The sequence below is a fragment of the Cicer arietinum genome, chromosome 3 (genome assembly GCF_000331145.2).
Source record: "Cicer arietinum cultivar CDC Frontier isolate Library 1 chromosome 3, Cicar.CDCFrontier_v2.0, whole genome shotgun sequence".
NCBI lineage: Eukaryota > Viridiplantae > Streptophyta > Magnoliopsida > Fabales > Fabaceae > Cicer > Cicer arietinum.
In genome coordinates, this window is record NC_021162.2 from 52,913,580 (window position 1) to 52,928,273 (window position 14,694).

Here is a 14,694-nt window from a genome sequence, read left to right on the forward strand (position 1 = left end):
ATCTACCTCCAGCCGCTCATACTCTATCTAGAAAGGAAAAAATTGTTTTATGTAAATTTCTACACGAAGTTAAAGTTCCAGAAGGATACTCTTCGAACATTAAAAATTTGGTTTGTATGAAAGACCTCAAGTTAAAAGGTTTGAAGACCCATGATTGTCATATTATAATGGAGCATTTGCTACCAATAGGTATACGTTCCATTTTACCTGAAAAAGTTCGACTAGCCTTAACTAGATTATGTTTCTTCTTCAGGGAAATTTGTAGTAAAGTGATCGACCCTCAGAAATTACCGACATTGCAGAGGGAAATTGTTGTTACTTTGTGTGAGCTTGAAATGTATTTCCCACCATCGTTTTTTGATATAATGGTTCACCTTACTGTTCATCTGGTTAAGGAGACACAACTTTGTGGGCCAGCTTATATGAGATGGATGTATCCGATAGAACGATATATGAAAATATTAAAAGGGTACGTAAAAAGTAGAAGTCGACCAGAAGGTTGTATTGCTGAACGATACATTGTTGAAGAGGCTGCTGAATTTTGTACTGAATATCTGTCCAATGTTGAATCCATAGGGCTTCCCATGTCTCGTCATTCGGGAAGACTATCAGGAGAAGGGATAACTGGAAGGAGACTACTGACTATATCAAGGACAGAATGGGAGCAGGCACAATTGTATGTTCTGCACAATGATGATGAGGTTCAACCGTATGTTACAATACACATTGATCAGTTATCTCGTTTGAACATGAATAGGAATCAAAATTGGATAACTCGAGAGCACAATCGAAGTTTTGTAACATGGTTAAAAAATCACATAATGTCAAAATTTGATATAGACCCCGGATCAATTTCAAATAGATTGAGGTGGCTAGCAAATGGTCCGAGCTTACATGTCTTTTCTTACACTGGTTATGTTATTAACGGCTACACATTTTATACCAAAGAACAAGATGATCAGACCACTATGCAAAATAGTGGAGTCACTCTCGTAGCTGAAGCGATGCATGTCTCAAGTGCAAAAGACAAAAACCCAATATATGCAAATCTATCATATTTTGGGGTTATCGAGCGCATATGGGAGTTAGACTACACAATGTTTCGTGTTCCTATATTTGGTTGCAAGTGGGTCGATAATAATAATGGCGTTCGGATTGATGAGTCAGGATTCTTGCTTGTCGATTTTAATAGGGTGGGATACAAAGACGAGCCTTTTATTTTAGCGTCGCAAGCTCAACAAGTGTTTTATGTCACTGATCCTTCTAATGATAAATGGTCTGTTGTCCTATCGACCAATAAAATAAGTGATGATAACAATAATGATGAAGATGTTGGTAATGATCTTTTATTTGCAACATCACAACAACCACATGAAATTGATTCAACTGATGATGGTTTATATCTTAGAGATGATCATGATGAGGGAATTTGGATTAATCCATCGTTTCGTATTGTAAATGGACAAACAAATGTGAATGTCACCAGGAAAAGAAGAAGGGCATCTTAATGTATATGTTTAATTGTTTTATATAAGCTATGCATGTAATCTGAACTGTGTTATTGTAAATATGCATGTAATCTGAATTGAGTGTTTTATACTAAGTTCTGATTAATTTATTTTCTGAACTGAACTGAACTGAACTGTACAGAGAGATTCTCATTGTCATTTCTAATAATTCATGCATGTAATCTGAATTGAGTGTTTTATACTAAGTTCTGATTAATTTATTTTCTGAACTGAACTGAACTGAACTGAATAGAGAGATTCTCATTTCTAATAATTCATGCATGTAATCTGAATTGAGTGTTTTATACTAAGTTCTGATTAATTTATTTTCTGAACTGAACTGATAAAAAGGTTTTTAATGTCATCCCAACCCAAATAAACCAAACACAAAAATAAAATAAAACAATAAAACAAAACACATGAGTTTGGTGAAGAGGAAGGGATTTTGGTGGTGACCAGTTACTACTATGTGGGTTTTGCATGTTGAGCTTGTTTAAAAAATAACATAACAAAACACAAAAACAATAATAGCGCTTATTTGGAAAAAGCGCTGTAAAAGAGCCTTCTAAAATTAACCTAAAAGATACATAATAACATAATAACACACGGAGGTCTTTTACAGCGCTTATTTGGAAAAAGCGCTGTAAACGATCATTTTAAAAATAAAATAATGAGTGTGTTATACCTTTTACAGCGCTTTCCACACAAAGCGCTGTAAACGACTCTTTTGAAAGTGAGTAAAAAAGACATTTTACAGCGCTTGTTTGCCAAAGCGCTGTCAAATGGCTTTAAAAATAATATTCATCAGACACCTAATTTCTTCAAACACCTTGTACGCATCATGGGATTCAAAAAACATCAGACACAAACCCATTTCTTCAAACACATTGTACGCATCATGGGAATCCAAAAAACATCAGACATTAACCCATTTCATCAAACACCTTGTACGCATCATGGGAATACCCAAAAACACATTGTTAACAAAAACATCAGACACAAACCCATTTTTCGCAACATGGCAATGATCCTGAATACCAAGTTTCGATTTAAGAAGGAAAGAGAATGTAAAGAGATAAAAAGGGTGTTGAGGTGGAGATTGAATTGTGAAAGAGTAAGCTTTGATGTTTGTGAAGAAGATGCATAAAAGGAGAAGAGTTTGGTGAAGATGAAGGGATTTTGGTGGTGACCAGTTACTACTATGTGGGTTTTGCATGTTGAGCCTTCTAAAATTAACCTAAAGAGACATTTTAGAGCGCTTATGTGGAAAAGCGCTGTAAAAGGCTTTAAAAAACATTAATATAACATAATAACACACGGAGGTCTTTTACAGCGCTTATTTGGAAAAAGCGCTGTAAAAGAGCCTTCTAAAATTAACCTAAAGAGACATTTTAGAGCGCTTATGTGGAAAAGCGCTGTAAAAGGCTTTAAAAAACATTAATATAACATAATAACACACGGAGGTCTTTTACAGCGCTTATTTGGAAAAAGCGCTGTAAAAGAGCCTCTTAAAATTAACATAAAGAGACATTTTAGAGCGCTTATGTGTAAAAAGCGCTGTAAAAGGCTTTAAAAAACATTAATATAACATAATAACACACGGAGGTCTTTTACAGCGCTTATTTGGAAAAAGCGCTGTAAAAGAGCCTCTTAAAATTAACATAAAGAGACATTTTAGAGCGCTTATGTGTAAAAAGCGCTGTAAAAGGCTTTAAAAAACATTCAAATAACATAATAACACACGGAGGTCTTTTACAGCGCTTATTTGACAAAAGCGCTGTAAAAGGCGTAAAAGGCATTCAAATAACATAATAACACACGGAGGTCTTTTACAGCGCTTATTTGTCAAAAGCGCTGTAAAAGAGCCTTTTAAGAATTTAACTAAAGAAGCCTTTTAGAGCGCTTTACAAAAAAAGCGCTGTAAAAAGGCTTATAAAAAGCGCTGTAAAAGTGTTACGTATATATAACAGTTACCTCTTCAGTTTCCTCTTCATTACGTAACCTTCATCTCAACCTTCATTTCTTCTCTTCTTTTGCAAACCCTATCATCCCGTCCTTTACGAACCTTATTTCCACGATCATCTCCTTCATTTCGAACCTTATTTCCATCCAAGATCATCTCTCCCATTTCACACAATATATTTTCATTGAAATACGTAACCCTCATTACGTATTTCTTCAAACCGTATTTCTGTGAACCATATTTCTGTGAACTTTCTGCAAACCCTCTTTTCTTTGCATTTCGTCTTTCTTCGAACCATCATTATTCAGGTATTGATGTTATTAAATTTTTGTAATCATTAGAATGCATGTTGAGCTTTTTTAAGATATACTGATACATGTTGAGTTTGTTTATAATAATGCATGATCCATGTTGAGCTTGTTGATGTTATACTAAAGTGCATGTTGAACTTGTTGTAGTTAAATGGATACAAACAAAGATTTAGAAGTTCAAAATGAAGAAGTTGGCACCTCCAAGACTTATGAAAAAGAAGTCAAACGTGGTGCAACTATAATGCAAAAGGTGATTAAAGCAAGGAGTAGTGGGATTAAATTTGAGGTATACTATACTTTGTTTGCTGTGTGATTTTTATCTTTTTTTAGGGTTTAGGGCATGTACTTACTATATGAGTTTATTAGGTTGGCTGGAACGAGAGTGGTCAGCCAGTTGACCCCAACAGCTCCATGTTTGTAAGCTACATTGGGGCTGTTGTTCGTCAAAATGTCCCAATAACAATAGACAACTGGAGAGATAAGGCGTTGAAGGATGCCAAAGATATCATCTGGAATGACATTCAAGTAAATATTTTGATCTACTCTTTTGTCATTTATAATTTTTTTTCTGTAAAATACATTACTTATAATTGTTTTCATTGCAGACCACTTTTGTTCTTGATGAGGAACGAAAGTCATATGTTTTGAGAGTTGCTGGGAAAATCCATCGTGGATTTAGATCCCATCTCTCAAATTTCTATCTAAAAGATAGAGAAGGAAACACAAATGCTGAACCTCCAAAGATATATCAACATTATATATCAAAGGATGAATGGAGTGCATTTGTTTCCAAACGTTCTGACCCGGCGTTTGTCGTAAGTTATTAATTTATTAGCATTTGTGTTTTATTATTCATATTCGTAGCGTATTTTAACTTTTTACACAATTGCTATTTTTTTTTTATATAGAATATTAGTAAGGCAAATCGCGAACGGGCAAGCAACCCAAAACACCCATACAAGAAATCACGTATGGGATATGCACGCCTTGAACAACAAATTGTAAGTAATTAAACATCACTTTTATATAATGAAGTAATTTGTATTATAAACTATAGTGTGTAACTAATTTGTATTATTTTGTTTATGATTTTAACGAATAGAGAAAAGACACCCAAGCCGATCAACCCTTGGGTCGTCATATCTTATGGAAGGAAGCGCGTGTTAACAAAGATGGAGTGGTTGATAATGAAAATGTCAAGAAAGTTGTAGAACTTTGTGTAATATATTATCACTTTAATATTTTTTTAATATTGTATTTTAAAAATGCTATTGAACTTATCTTTTTAATGTTACATGTATTTTAGGAAATTATTGAACAAAGTTCTGAAACTCAAGAGGGCAACAAGGATACTTGCAGGGACATTCTTGGGAAAGTGTTTAATGTCCCTGAGTATTCCGGTCGAGTGAGGGGGAAAGGATTTGGCGTAACTCCCAAAAGCTTTTTTCCTCAAGAGAAGCGCCAAAAACCTTCCAACGAGGAAGTATTAGAGAAGCTCAGAATCTTATCGGAGCAAGTGGCACTCTTGGTGAATACGAATAAAGAAAAGCAACTTCCGGTTCAGCTCCAACCTGAAATACAAATGGAGAGTGAAACCGGGAGTTGCAACGTCGGTTTGAAAAGTATTCCCGAGGTAATTAATTACTTACTACTTACTTGCTTATGTAATTACTTATGTATTAAACAAACTTATATATTAACTGTACTTATGTTTTAACTATTGATGTAGGGTGTCACTACATGAAAAATGCATGATGGATGTTGAGCTTGTTGATGTTATACTAAACTGCATGTTGAACTTGTTGTAGTTAAATGGATACAAACAAAGATTTAGAAGTTCAAAATGAAGAAGTTGGCATCGCTAATACCGGACAACGATGGAGATATGAAGTTCTTAAGCGACGCTATTAGCAGTTACGTGGCATGGCCCACACACCTTGTTTCCCTCCAAAAAAAGATTCCCAAAGACAAATCAGTTACATCTCCCGAAAAGGTTTGTCACATTTATTGCCTAAGGTTTTTCATTTTTTCAGATTCAATAAACTAACATTTTACCTCATTTTTGTAGGTCCAAATAAATAAACCACCCCTACAGCCAAAAAAAGGCAGCAAACCTCAAAAATTGGAGGTTAATAGGGTTGTCAAACTACAAAGGCTGGAGGGTAATAAAGCTGCCAAACTTGCAGCAACAAAAAATCTGGATCGGGGAAAATCGGGCGCTGCTGCTGCTGCTCCTAATAAAAGTCAGCCACGCCTTGGTAAATACGGGGCGTGTCTTGACATCCAAATAAAAAGGAACATGGGCAGCAGCAACGATTCGCCCATCGTACAAATGAATAAAGACATCTTTGGAGATGAGTATATTGAATACCTCGAAAAGGAGCACATGTACGAACTTCTCGAACATAAGGAGCTGAGTGCTACTGTAATCAGCTTGTACATAAGGTAAAAAATACTTTTAATTGCATTTATTTGTAATTAATTAAATGTATTGGTAATTAATCTAGTTTAAAATTTTCATTGAAGGTTTTTGTACGAGAAGGTCGTGTGCACGAGGAAATTGTCAAATAAATACTCATTCTTGTCTCCACATAAGATGTCGATGTGGAAACTCGATCCAGAGAATGTAAAAAACTACATTGTAGATATGTTTTTAGGAAATAAAGAAAGTGATAAATTGTTCTTGGCACCATATAATTCAGGGTACGTAATTTTATCTTTTTTAATTGATGGGAATTTAATTTATTAGTTGTCTATAAACAAAATAGCTTAACCAATTTTTTGTTGTTGTAGGGCACATTGAGTGCTATTTGCAATCAATGCGGTCTCTGAAGTTATATACTATTTGGATCCCGTGCACGGCAATTACATCAATCACCCCGTAATAAAGACTATGCTCGACACGTAAGTAATATTCATTTATTTCTTACATATATATATATACACACACACACACACACACACACACACACACACACACACACACACACACACACACACACACACACACACACACACACACACACACATATATATATATATATATATATATATATAAATATTCATGCTCTAATAATCACATTTATTCATTCGATAGTGCCTTAAAAGTTTATCGAGCTCAAAGAGGTGCTAAAGTGTCGAAGCAGAAGTCTAATAACATTACATGGATCTCAATAAAGTGCCCTCGTCAAACAAATAACATCGACTGTGGGTACTACATATTGAGATTCATGAAGGAGATTGTTGAGAAGAATAAAACTATTATCCCAGAAACGGTACGGTATTTGCATTATATGATTTTCATATATAAATTATCTATATATTTGATACTAACTTAATATAATATGTTCAATTTTTATATTGCAGTACTTTGACAATTCCAGTCCATCATATTCTGAGGAAGATCTGATGGAATTAAAGGAAGAATGGTGTCAGTACGTGCTTGACATGAAAATTATTTGATTTTCTGGGAAATAGCTTGCTGCTGGGCAAGGGATCTGAATATTATATGGTAGCTAGTGCATATAATGTATATTCTGTTAGTTATTATATGTAAATGATCATAGGACACAATATATGAACATGCATATGGATCTGAATGTAGTTTAGGTTGTAAATTAGGTTATATATATATACGTATCTGAATGTAGGTAATTAGGTTGTAAATTAGGTTGTATATATGTATCTGAATGTAGTTACTTAGGTTGTAAATTACAGAGTTACATATATGTTAATAAAGTTACAGAGTTCTGATTTCTGTTCTACTGATTGTGTGAACTGATTGTCTATAATATGTTCTGTTCTACTGATTGTCTATAATATGTTCTGTTCTACTGATTGTGAAGTGATTTTGGATCAAAATAATTTTGGATACAAAGATAAAAGACAGCGCTTTTTTAAAAAAATGTCATAAAAAGCTAAAAAGCGTTTTTCATTTAAAATAATTAATTTACAGCGTTTAAAAAAAAACACACACACATTTTACAGCGCTTTTTTTACAAAGCGCTGTAAAATGTTGTTCTAAAGCGCTTTAATGGTGCACATTTTACAGCGCTTTCGTGAGAAAGCGCTGTAAAATGTACAAGAAAAGCGCTGTAAAATGCAGACCCATAATATGAAATTATGGGTGGGCATTTTACAGCGCTTTTTTGAGAAAGCGCTGTAATATGCACACCCATATATGAAATTATGGGTGGGCATTTTACAGCGCTTTTTTGAGAAAGCGCTGTAATATGCACACCCATATATGAAATTATGGGTGGGCATTTTACAGCGCTTTTTTGAGAAAGCGCTGTAATATGCACACCCATATATGAAATTATGGGTGTGCATTTTACAGCGCTTGTGTTAAAAAACGCTCTAAAAGCAGACCCATAACTCATATAATGGGGTGCATATTACAGCGCTTTTTTGTGAAGAAGCGCTGTAAAATGTGCATAACAAGCGCGCGTTGTATTTACATGTTTTATAGCGCTTGTTTAAAAGCGCTGTTGTATCATTTACAGCGCTCGATTCCACAGCGCTTATTTTTTTGAAAAAGCGCTGTAAATGGCTTAAAAAAAGCGCTGTAATATGCGTTTTTTCGCGTAGTGAGTAGTAATTAAAGACAAAATAAAATATTTGTGTTTTTTTAACAGCATTATATAACATTATATTAGTATTATTAGAAATATCCTAGAGACCATAATCGAATCACCGAACTATTTGTGTACTCCTTAACTAATATGCTAAACGAAGCTGACCTTTTATATCCCTTCGTAGAGAATATTTATTTAAGCAAATTGTCCCAATTGTTTTGTTAAGAAGAGAATTTGTTAGTAGCAGAATCGAGCCTAACCTCAAGATGGCCGATATACGATTTAAGAAGTGTTCTTTCAACGAAAGATGTTTTTGCAAACAAGTGTTATTTCAAAGAAATGGACCTCACTCTGCCTCTTAGTTTATGGTTGGGACTACGGTGGAGTTATTAGGATCAGGTTGAATTACGGTTAATTTGTAAAAGTTACACTATATAACTTTAAAAATTACGATGACTCATCTTAATTCTAACAACGTAGTCTCCGCTCTCTACGTTGATCAACAACGTTTTATCCAAAGCAGCAAACCCCATTCCATCTTCATGAAAGTGTTTTATGCACCTGTTTTTGAAAAATTAATCTACCCCACCAATGTAGAATAGAAAGATATGCATCAAATGTAAGGGCATTAACTTTTACGAGTCGGAGGACCGTTCTCTTTTATGGAAGTCTTTATATTCTCCATCAGAATGTTAAATGAAACATGATTTTAAACTGTAGTTATAGTTGTGGTTGTGGTTATGCCGTAAATATTTACATTATATAAAAATATAGACAAATATAGTCCATGCAACCGTATTTATGATTACTGTTGCGAAAATTTCAAAATCTACAATATTACAACTACAATTATGGTTACATATCGTAATTTAAAATTTATAAAATGGCGCATCTTAAAATCTTGTCTCGCATTTTACACTCTTTATTTTATATTTTCAGCTTCAGAACTCTTGTTGTTCTTTAAGTTGAAAGTGGTATATTTTGAATTTCTATTGTTTATATATATAAATATATATATATATATATATATATATTAATATATATAATATATATATATATATATATATATATATATATTTATATATATTAACTCTTAACAGTTAATTAACAAACCAAAAACATAAAAATTTAAACTTAATAATCAATATTTTAGGAAAAGGAACTTCGACGAATGGTCTATCAAGCCGAACTACATTGCTATATTCATGTTATTTCTTACATTTAGTATTTCATTAACTATGTTCTCTAAATTATTATATATTAATTATTTTTAATTTATTTATTAATTTATTTTTTATATAGAAAAAACTTCAAGAAGTCATGAAAGAATTGAATGATCAACAAACTATTCCTACTTGCTGACAAGTACAAAGGATGTGTGGCGTGTGTTGGTAGTCTATCGTCAACTTTTGTAAATGGCTCATTAGGATATACTTAGAGTGAATCTTCTTTTTCTTATGCTAGTACAATTCGATCTTCACTTTTTGTCGATATTTATTGACATTGAGCAATTACTGGAATAATAGATGATTGAGCGAGATAAAAAACGCAACATATGATACAAGAAGTAGTTGAGAAATTAAATTCATAATGGCTTGGAAGTGGCACAACAATAGGAGTTCTCATCTCAACAATTTCCTCATGCTTTTTACCAGTAGTTTCCACTTCCAGCAACAACAATATCCAATGTCTCAATACTTGCAGAAACAACTGTCAATCTTCTAGTGGCAGCAACAACAACCTCCTTAATACTTCCAACAAGAGCAACTACAATCTTCCAATAGCAGCAACAATCTTGTAATAATTATTAGTATAATGTGTCACCTTATTCATAGTAACCTCCTTTCAAAGAAGCCTCCTCAAGTTCCAACTGATCAAACTCCATATCATCCAATTATCCCAACCGGCTTGATTTGGTCATATTTGAATTAGCCGCAACCAACAATAGCATCGTCGATTAATATTGATGTACTTGAAATATTCCCTCTAATTTCAAAGCATGATGTCATTACAACTTACTTTTGAAAGGCTTTTGTTGTTGACTAATATTCTACCGAATATTGATGATGAAGGGAGTGGAGTTAATGAAATAACTTATTACGATGATTGATGTATTATTTTAACTTTGGATAATTTTTTCTATATTTATTTATGGTTTGTTGAAGAAAATATTGATGTATTTGAAAAATGTGCTTTTAAAAATAGAAAATTAGTTTTTCAAATTTTAAATAATATTAAAATACAATTAATCTACATAGCCACTGCCACATCATCTTTTTTTTTTGTCACATCATTAAAAAATGACATTTCATAAATTTTAGATTAAAATTCTGTTAGACCAAAACTAAAGACAAATAAAATAAAATGACTATTTTAGTGTTTCAACTAAAATAGAGAAAACAAAAATACAATTAAGTCTTATAACTAGCTAATGACAACATAAATAGACAAATAATAAGGAATAAGTAAATATTGCAAAAGAGACATGTAAATGGGTTGAATTGGAATTGTATACTACAAAGATATAAGATATATGAGAAGGTAGGAGAGAATTATAACTTATAAGTATGGAAAAAAGAAGAGAAGTTGTCCATCTATTTTTATAATGCTCGCAGACAACGTTGTTTCTAGCCTAACCCAAAGTATATCTTTAGAGTAATTTTTGGTGTACACTCTATATTTGGTACCCTTATTTGACATTTAAAAAATATTTAATATATAAAATTAATTATATGCATTATTTAAATTTTTTTCACCTTCAACCACCATCAATGGTGGGTGTCAATTTAATGGGTGTCCTCCTAAATATGAGGTATACATCTATCGGTAATCATATTATTTATTCAGCTATTAATTTGATAGAATTTATGTGAAGATATAGACTAATTTGATCATAAATAATGTTTAATGTGTCAAATCAACTTAGTTTTTTATTTTAAACAAAGAATCCTGTAAGCTAACGCCATCGTATCATAGACACTAACAAATGTATCTAATTGAGAAACGTTTAACAAAGACTATTTTGAAATATAAATAGATTTAGTGACATATTTGAAAGTGGCTTACAAAATCTTTGGTGATTTACACCTACAATTACCTCCTCATAATCGAAGTATATTCATCTTTAAAGTATTGTAATGTAAAGAATTTTTAAATTTTACAGAACAAACTTACAAACTCAATTTTGAAGCATGTTCAAATCTGCATTTTATTTATTTATGAGAAATAGACACTTATTATAGGTAAAATAAAATTATTGCAAGTGGTATAATTCAAACTTTAAAATTACAAAAATTGTAATTTTTCACCCCAAATTTTTATATTTATTTTTCTCTTAACAAGTGCCTTAATTTACCTTTATTTATTACATGTGTTGAAGGGTACAATAACTCAACCTGTACGACAACAACATAGTATGTACTCTAGAGAGTCTCCAAGACACAGACCACCTTTCAAATAGCCTTTGTTAAAACAATCTTGATGACACGTTTGAGGATTAATGCATTCTCCGCTGCAGTTTAGTCCTTTAGGATCACCAAAAGAAGCAGTTACCACTCCTGCAATGCAAACCAACATAAAGTTGAATGAAAAATTAGTATATATGAAACCCATATTAATTTTTTCTTTTTTATGAAATAGACCAACATGGCTTTACGAAATGAATTATTATTGATCTTGGATCTAGTAGACACAAATGCCTTTAGAAATTCATACTCATCTAACAAATCAATTTTTTTTACTTGGAATAATTAAAAATATTAAGAACACAAATAGAACAAACAATATTTATTTTGAGGGTAATTTTGTATGAAAAAATAAAACTATAGAGATAAAACTAAATTGCTAACTATTACCTGAAAGCAAAATCAAAGTAAAGCACAAAGTACAACAAAGAAGAGATTGATAATAAGCCATTATGTAGAATTTTACCCTATATTTCTTATCTTCAAAGATGTTAAACTATCGTGCTCATTTTATATACACATATGAGCAATGTGTATTCTCCGATACTTAATTAAGGGGAAAAAATAAACAAAAAATCGAAATGCGTCGATGTGATTAATTGTTTTTGATACTCCTATTTTGTATTTTTATTACTTTATATTGGTTTTATGAATAAAGATATAATTTGAGTTGTGCGTCATTAATGAAAAAATTAATTAATTATTATTTTCATTAATTGATTGTTATGCCAATATAAAACACCTATATATCCATATCCTAATACCGAATGTTATCAATTATCTAATACCAGTATTTCAAATTCGAAACCGCATATTTGTCAATGGTTTACATTTATATCGGCATAATTTTTAAAAAAACGGTGTTTCACGTCGTCATATAAATAACTGAATCATAAATGCAATTCGATTAGGTCATAAAATTATTAATTAGGTCTAATAGTCTATTAATTTAGTTATAAAATTATTAATAATTTTGATTGGTAATTTTTAGACGTTAAAAATCAAATTAATTTTATAATCTTTCATATGTTCTTGAATGATTTTTATTTATATTGACATATTTAAATAAATAAAAAATCATATTTCATGTGCTAAATGTCATGATCCATTTAACTAATATAATAATTTTCAGATTATTTTATCTTTAATGACATTTTCATATTTAAAAACCACAATGTAATCAACTAAATTGTTTAACGAGTTTGTCATTGTTGTTTTTTTATTTTAATTTTCTTATTATATTATTAAGATTTTCCATTAAGATTAGGAAAACAATTTGTTCCCTATCTCTATTAATTTATTTTTGGTACAAAACGTCTATAGAAATACCTTCATTTTAATTACAAAATTTGAATTGTGTGTCCTAATCAACAAAGATAGAAAACTATTTAAATGATTTAATTAATATATTTGAAAAACTAATTGTACATCCTTTTGAATGTAAACTAATCATCTAATAAATACATTATTGTGTACTTAAACATTTTGAATCGTATTTGGACTGAGCCTAGACCGGTCTTAATCTAAATGTCAAAGACTTTTGTCTTTATATTAAGAAGTCGATGTTATATCACTCTAAATTTTATGATAAATTATTTTATAAATAAAATAAGATTTTAAATAATTAATTTAATTTAAAATTATTTTAAAATATATGTTGATTAATTTTAAGATTAATTTTCCTTTTATACGTGTTTTTTATTATTCTAATATTGTACATATTAGACTAAATGAGTGATATAAATAATAAATATTATATTTTATTATTTTTCTAAACATAATAGTATTTTAGTGAAATATTTTAAAGAATAAAATTTTAGGCGATTTTACGTGTATTTGCACGTGAGTAATTAATGTGATATTTTATGTACGTTTGACTGATGTTAAGTGTGCACATAGTTATGTTTTAATTAATTTAAACTATTGTCTATTTTTATTTATTTATTTTATAAATAATTATCTTGAGATAATGGTAATATTGTGCTTGATTCCCTTTATTTTGATATACTTGTGATGGCATTGTGATTTTATATAATTTTATTATGATTTAGTAATTAATATAAAGTATTGATGTTGTATTTATTTATTATGTGATTTTGATTATTCTCTAACAATGATAGTATTTTAATGCGAGTGCTTTGAAATATAAGTATAATTATAGTGACTGTTTTGAATATGAGAGTTTCAGTAGTTAGTAATATATTTTTTTTTAAGGTTAATTATTTTAATTACAATAATCTATCATGTATTAGTTATGAGATATTAGTGATGTTTTGATAATTAAATGATATTTGGAGGAGTATTAAAAATCAGATTAAATAACTATTAATTTTGTTTTAACAAAATAAAAATAATAATAGTTAAAAAAAAAAAAAGGGATCAATGGATTTGACCATGTGTGAACCCTAATTGTTACTAAAATAAAAAAATAAATAAAATAAAAACGAAGGGAGTAGCCGTAAAAGCAAAGAGGAAACACAACAACAAGTCCCATGTGATCGATAACTGTTCCAGAAAACTACTTTTGTTTTTGTCAAATTTTAGTATCATGTTTCACTCATTTAGTTAGTCAATTAAATACATATTCCTAGATTTTTAACCATTCAAATTTCTCTCTAAAATATCAAACTTCTCCGTTTATGGAATTCCTTATTTTGCACTGTTCTACTTCTCTGTAAGTATGATTTGAGTGAAATCAATGCCAAAACAACCGTGTAAGCAGTGATATATTATCTATTGATTGGTTTTCTGATTTATGCTAAGTTCCCTTGACTGAATTTCGAATTTAGTTTTTGGAATGTCTTTTCGTAATATATTTTCGAGTTTATGCATAAACTATCAAGTTAGATAGATTGAAGAACAAGGAGTTAA

General features: G+C 30.7%; 1 protein-coding gene and 1 non-coding gene across 2 annotated transcripts; both read left to right on the top strand.

Moving 5' to 3' along the window:
* Positions 1 to 4,651: 4,651 nt before the first annotated feature.
* Positions 4,652 to 5,537, top strand: LOC140919812 (uncharacterized). Its single transcript, XM_073366462.1, has 4 exons — positions 4,652 to 4,783; positions 4,885 to 5,001; positions 5,089 to 5,371; positions 5,512 to 5,537. Exons 1-4 carry the CDS (start codon positions 4,754 to 4,756, stop codon positions 5,535 to 5,537), a joined length of 456 nt encoding a protein of 151 aa, XP_073222563.1. The 5' UTR covers positions 4,652 to 4,753.
* Positions 5,538 to 7,902: 2,365 nt separating this feature from the next.
* On the top strand, positions 7,903 to 8,032 carry LOC113785939 (small nucleolar RNA SNORA69). Its single transcript, XR_003472120.1, has one exon. It is a non-coding gene; the product is annotated as a small nucleolar RNA SNORA69 (small nucleolar RNA).
* Positions 8,033 to 14,694: the final 6,662 nt, after the last annotated feature.

What these genes read in the sequence shown, in the direction of transcription:
- LOC140919812 (XM_073366462.1), top strand. Translation starts at nt 4,754, where the DNA reads ATGGGATATGCACGCCTTGAACAACAAATT. An exon ending in AGAAAGTTGTAGAACTTTGT is followed by an intron (nt 5,002 to 5,088) that starts GTAATATATTAT and finishes CATGTATTTTAG; the next exon opens with GAAATTATTGAACAAAGTTC. An exon ending in ACCTGAAATACAAATGGAGA is followed by an intron (nt 5,372 to 5,511) that starts GTGAAACCGGGA and finishes CTATTGATGTAG; the next exon opens with GGTGTCACTACATGAAAAAT.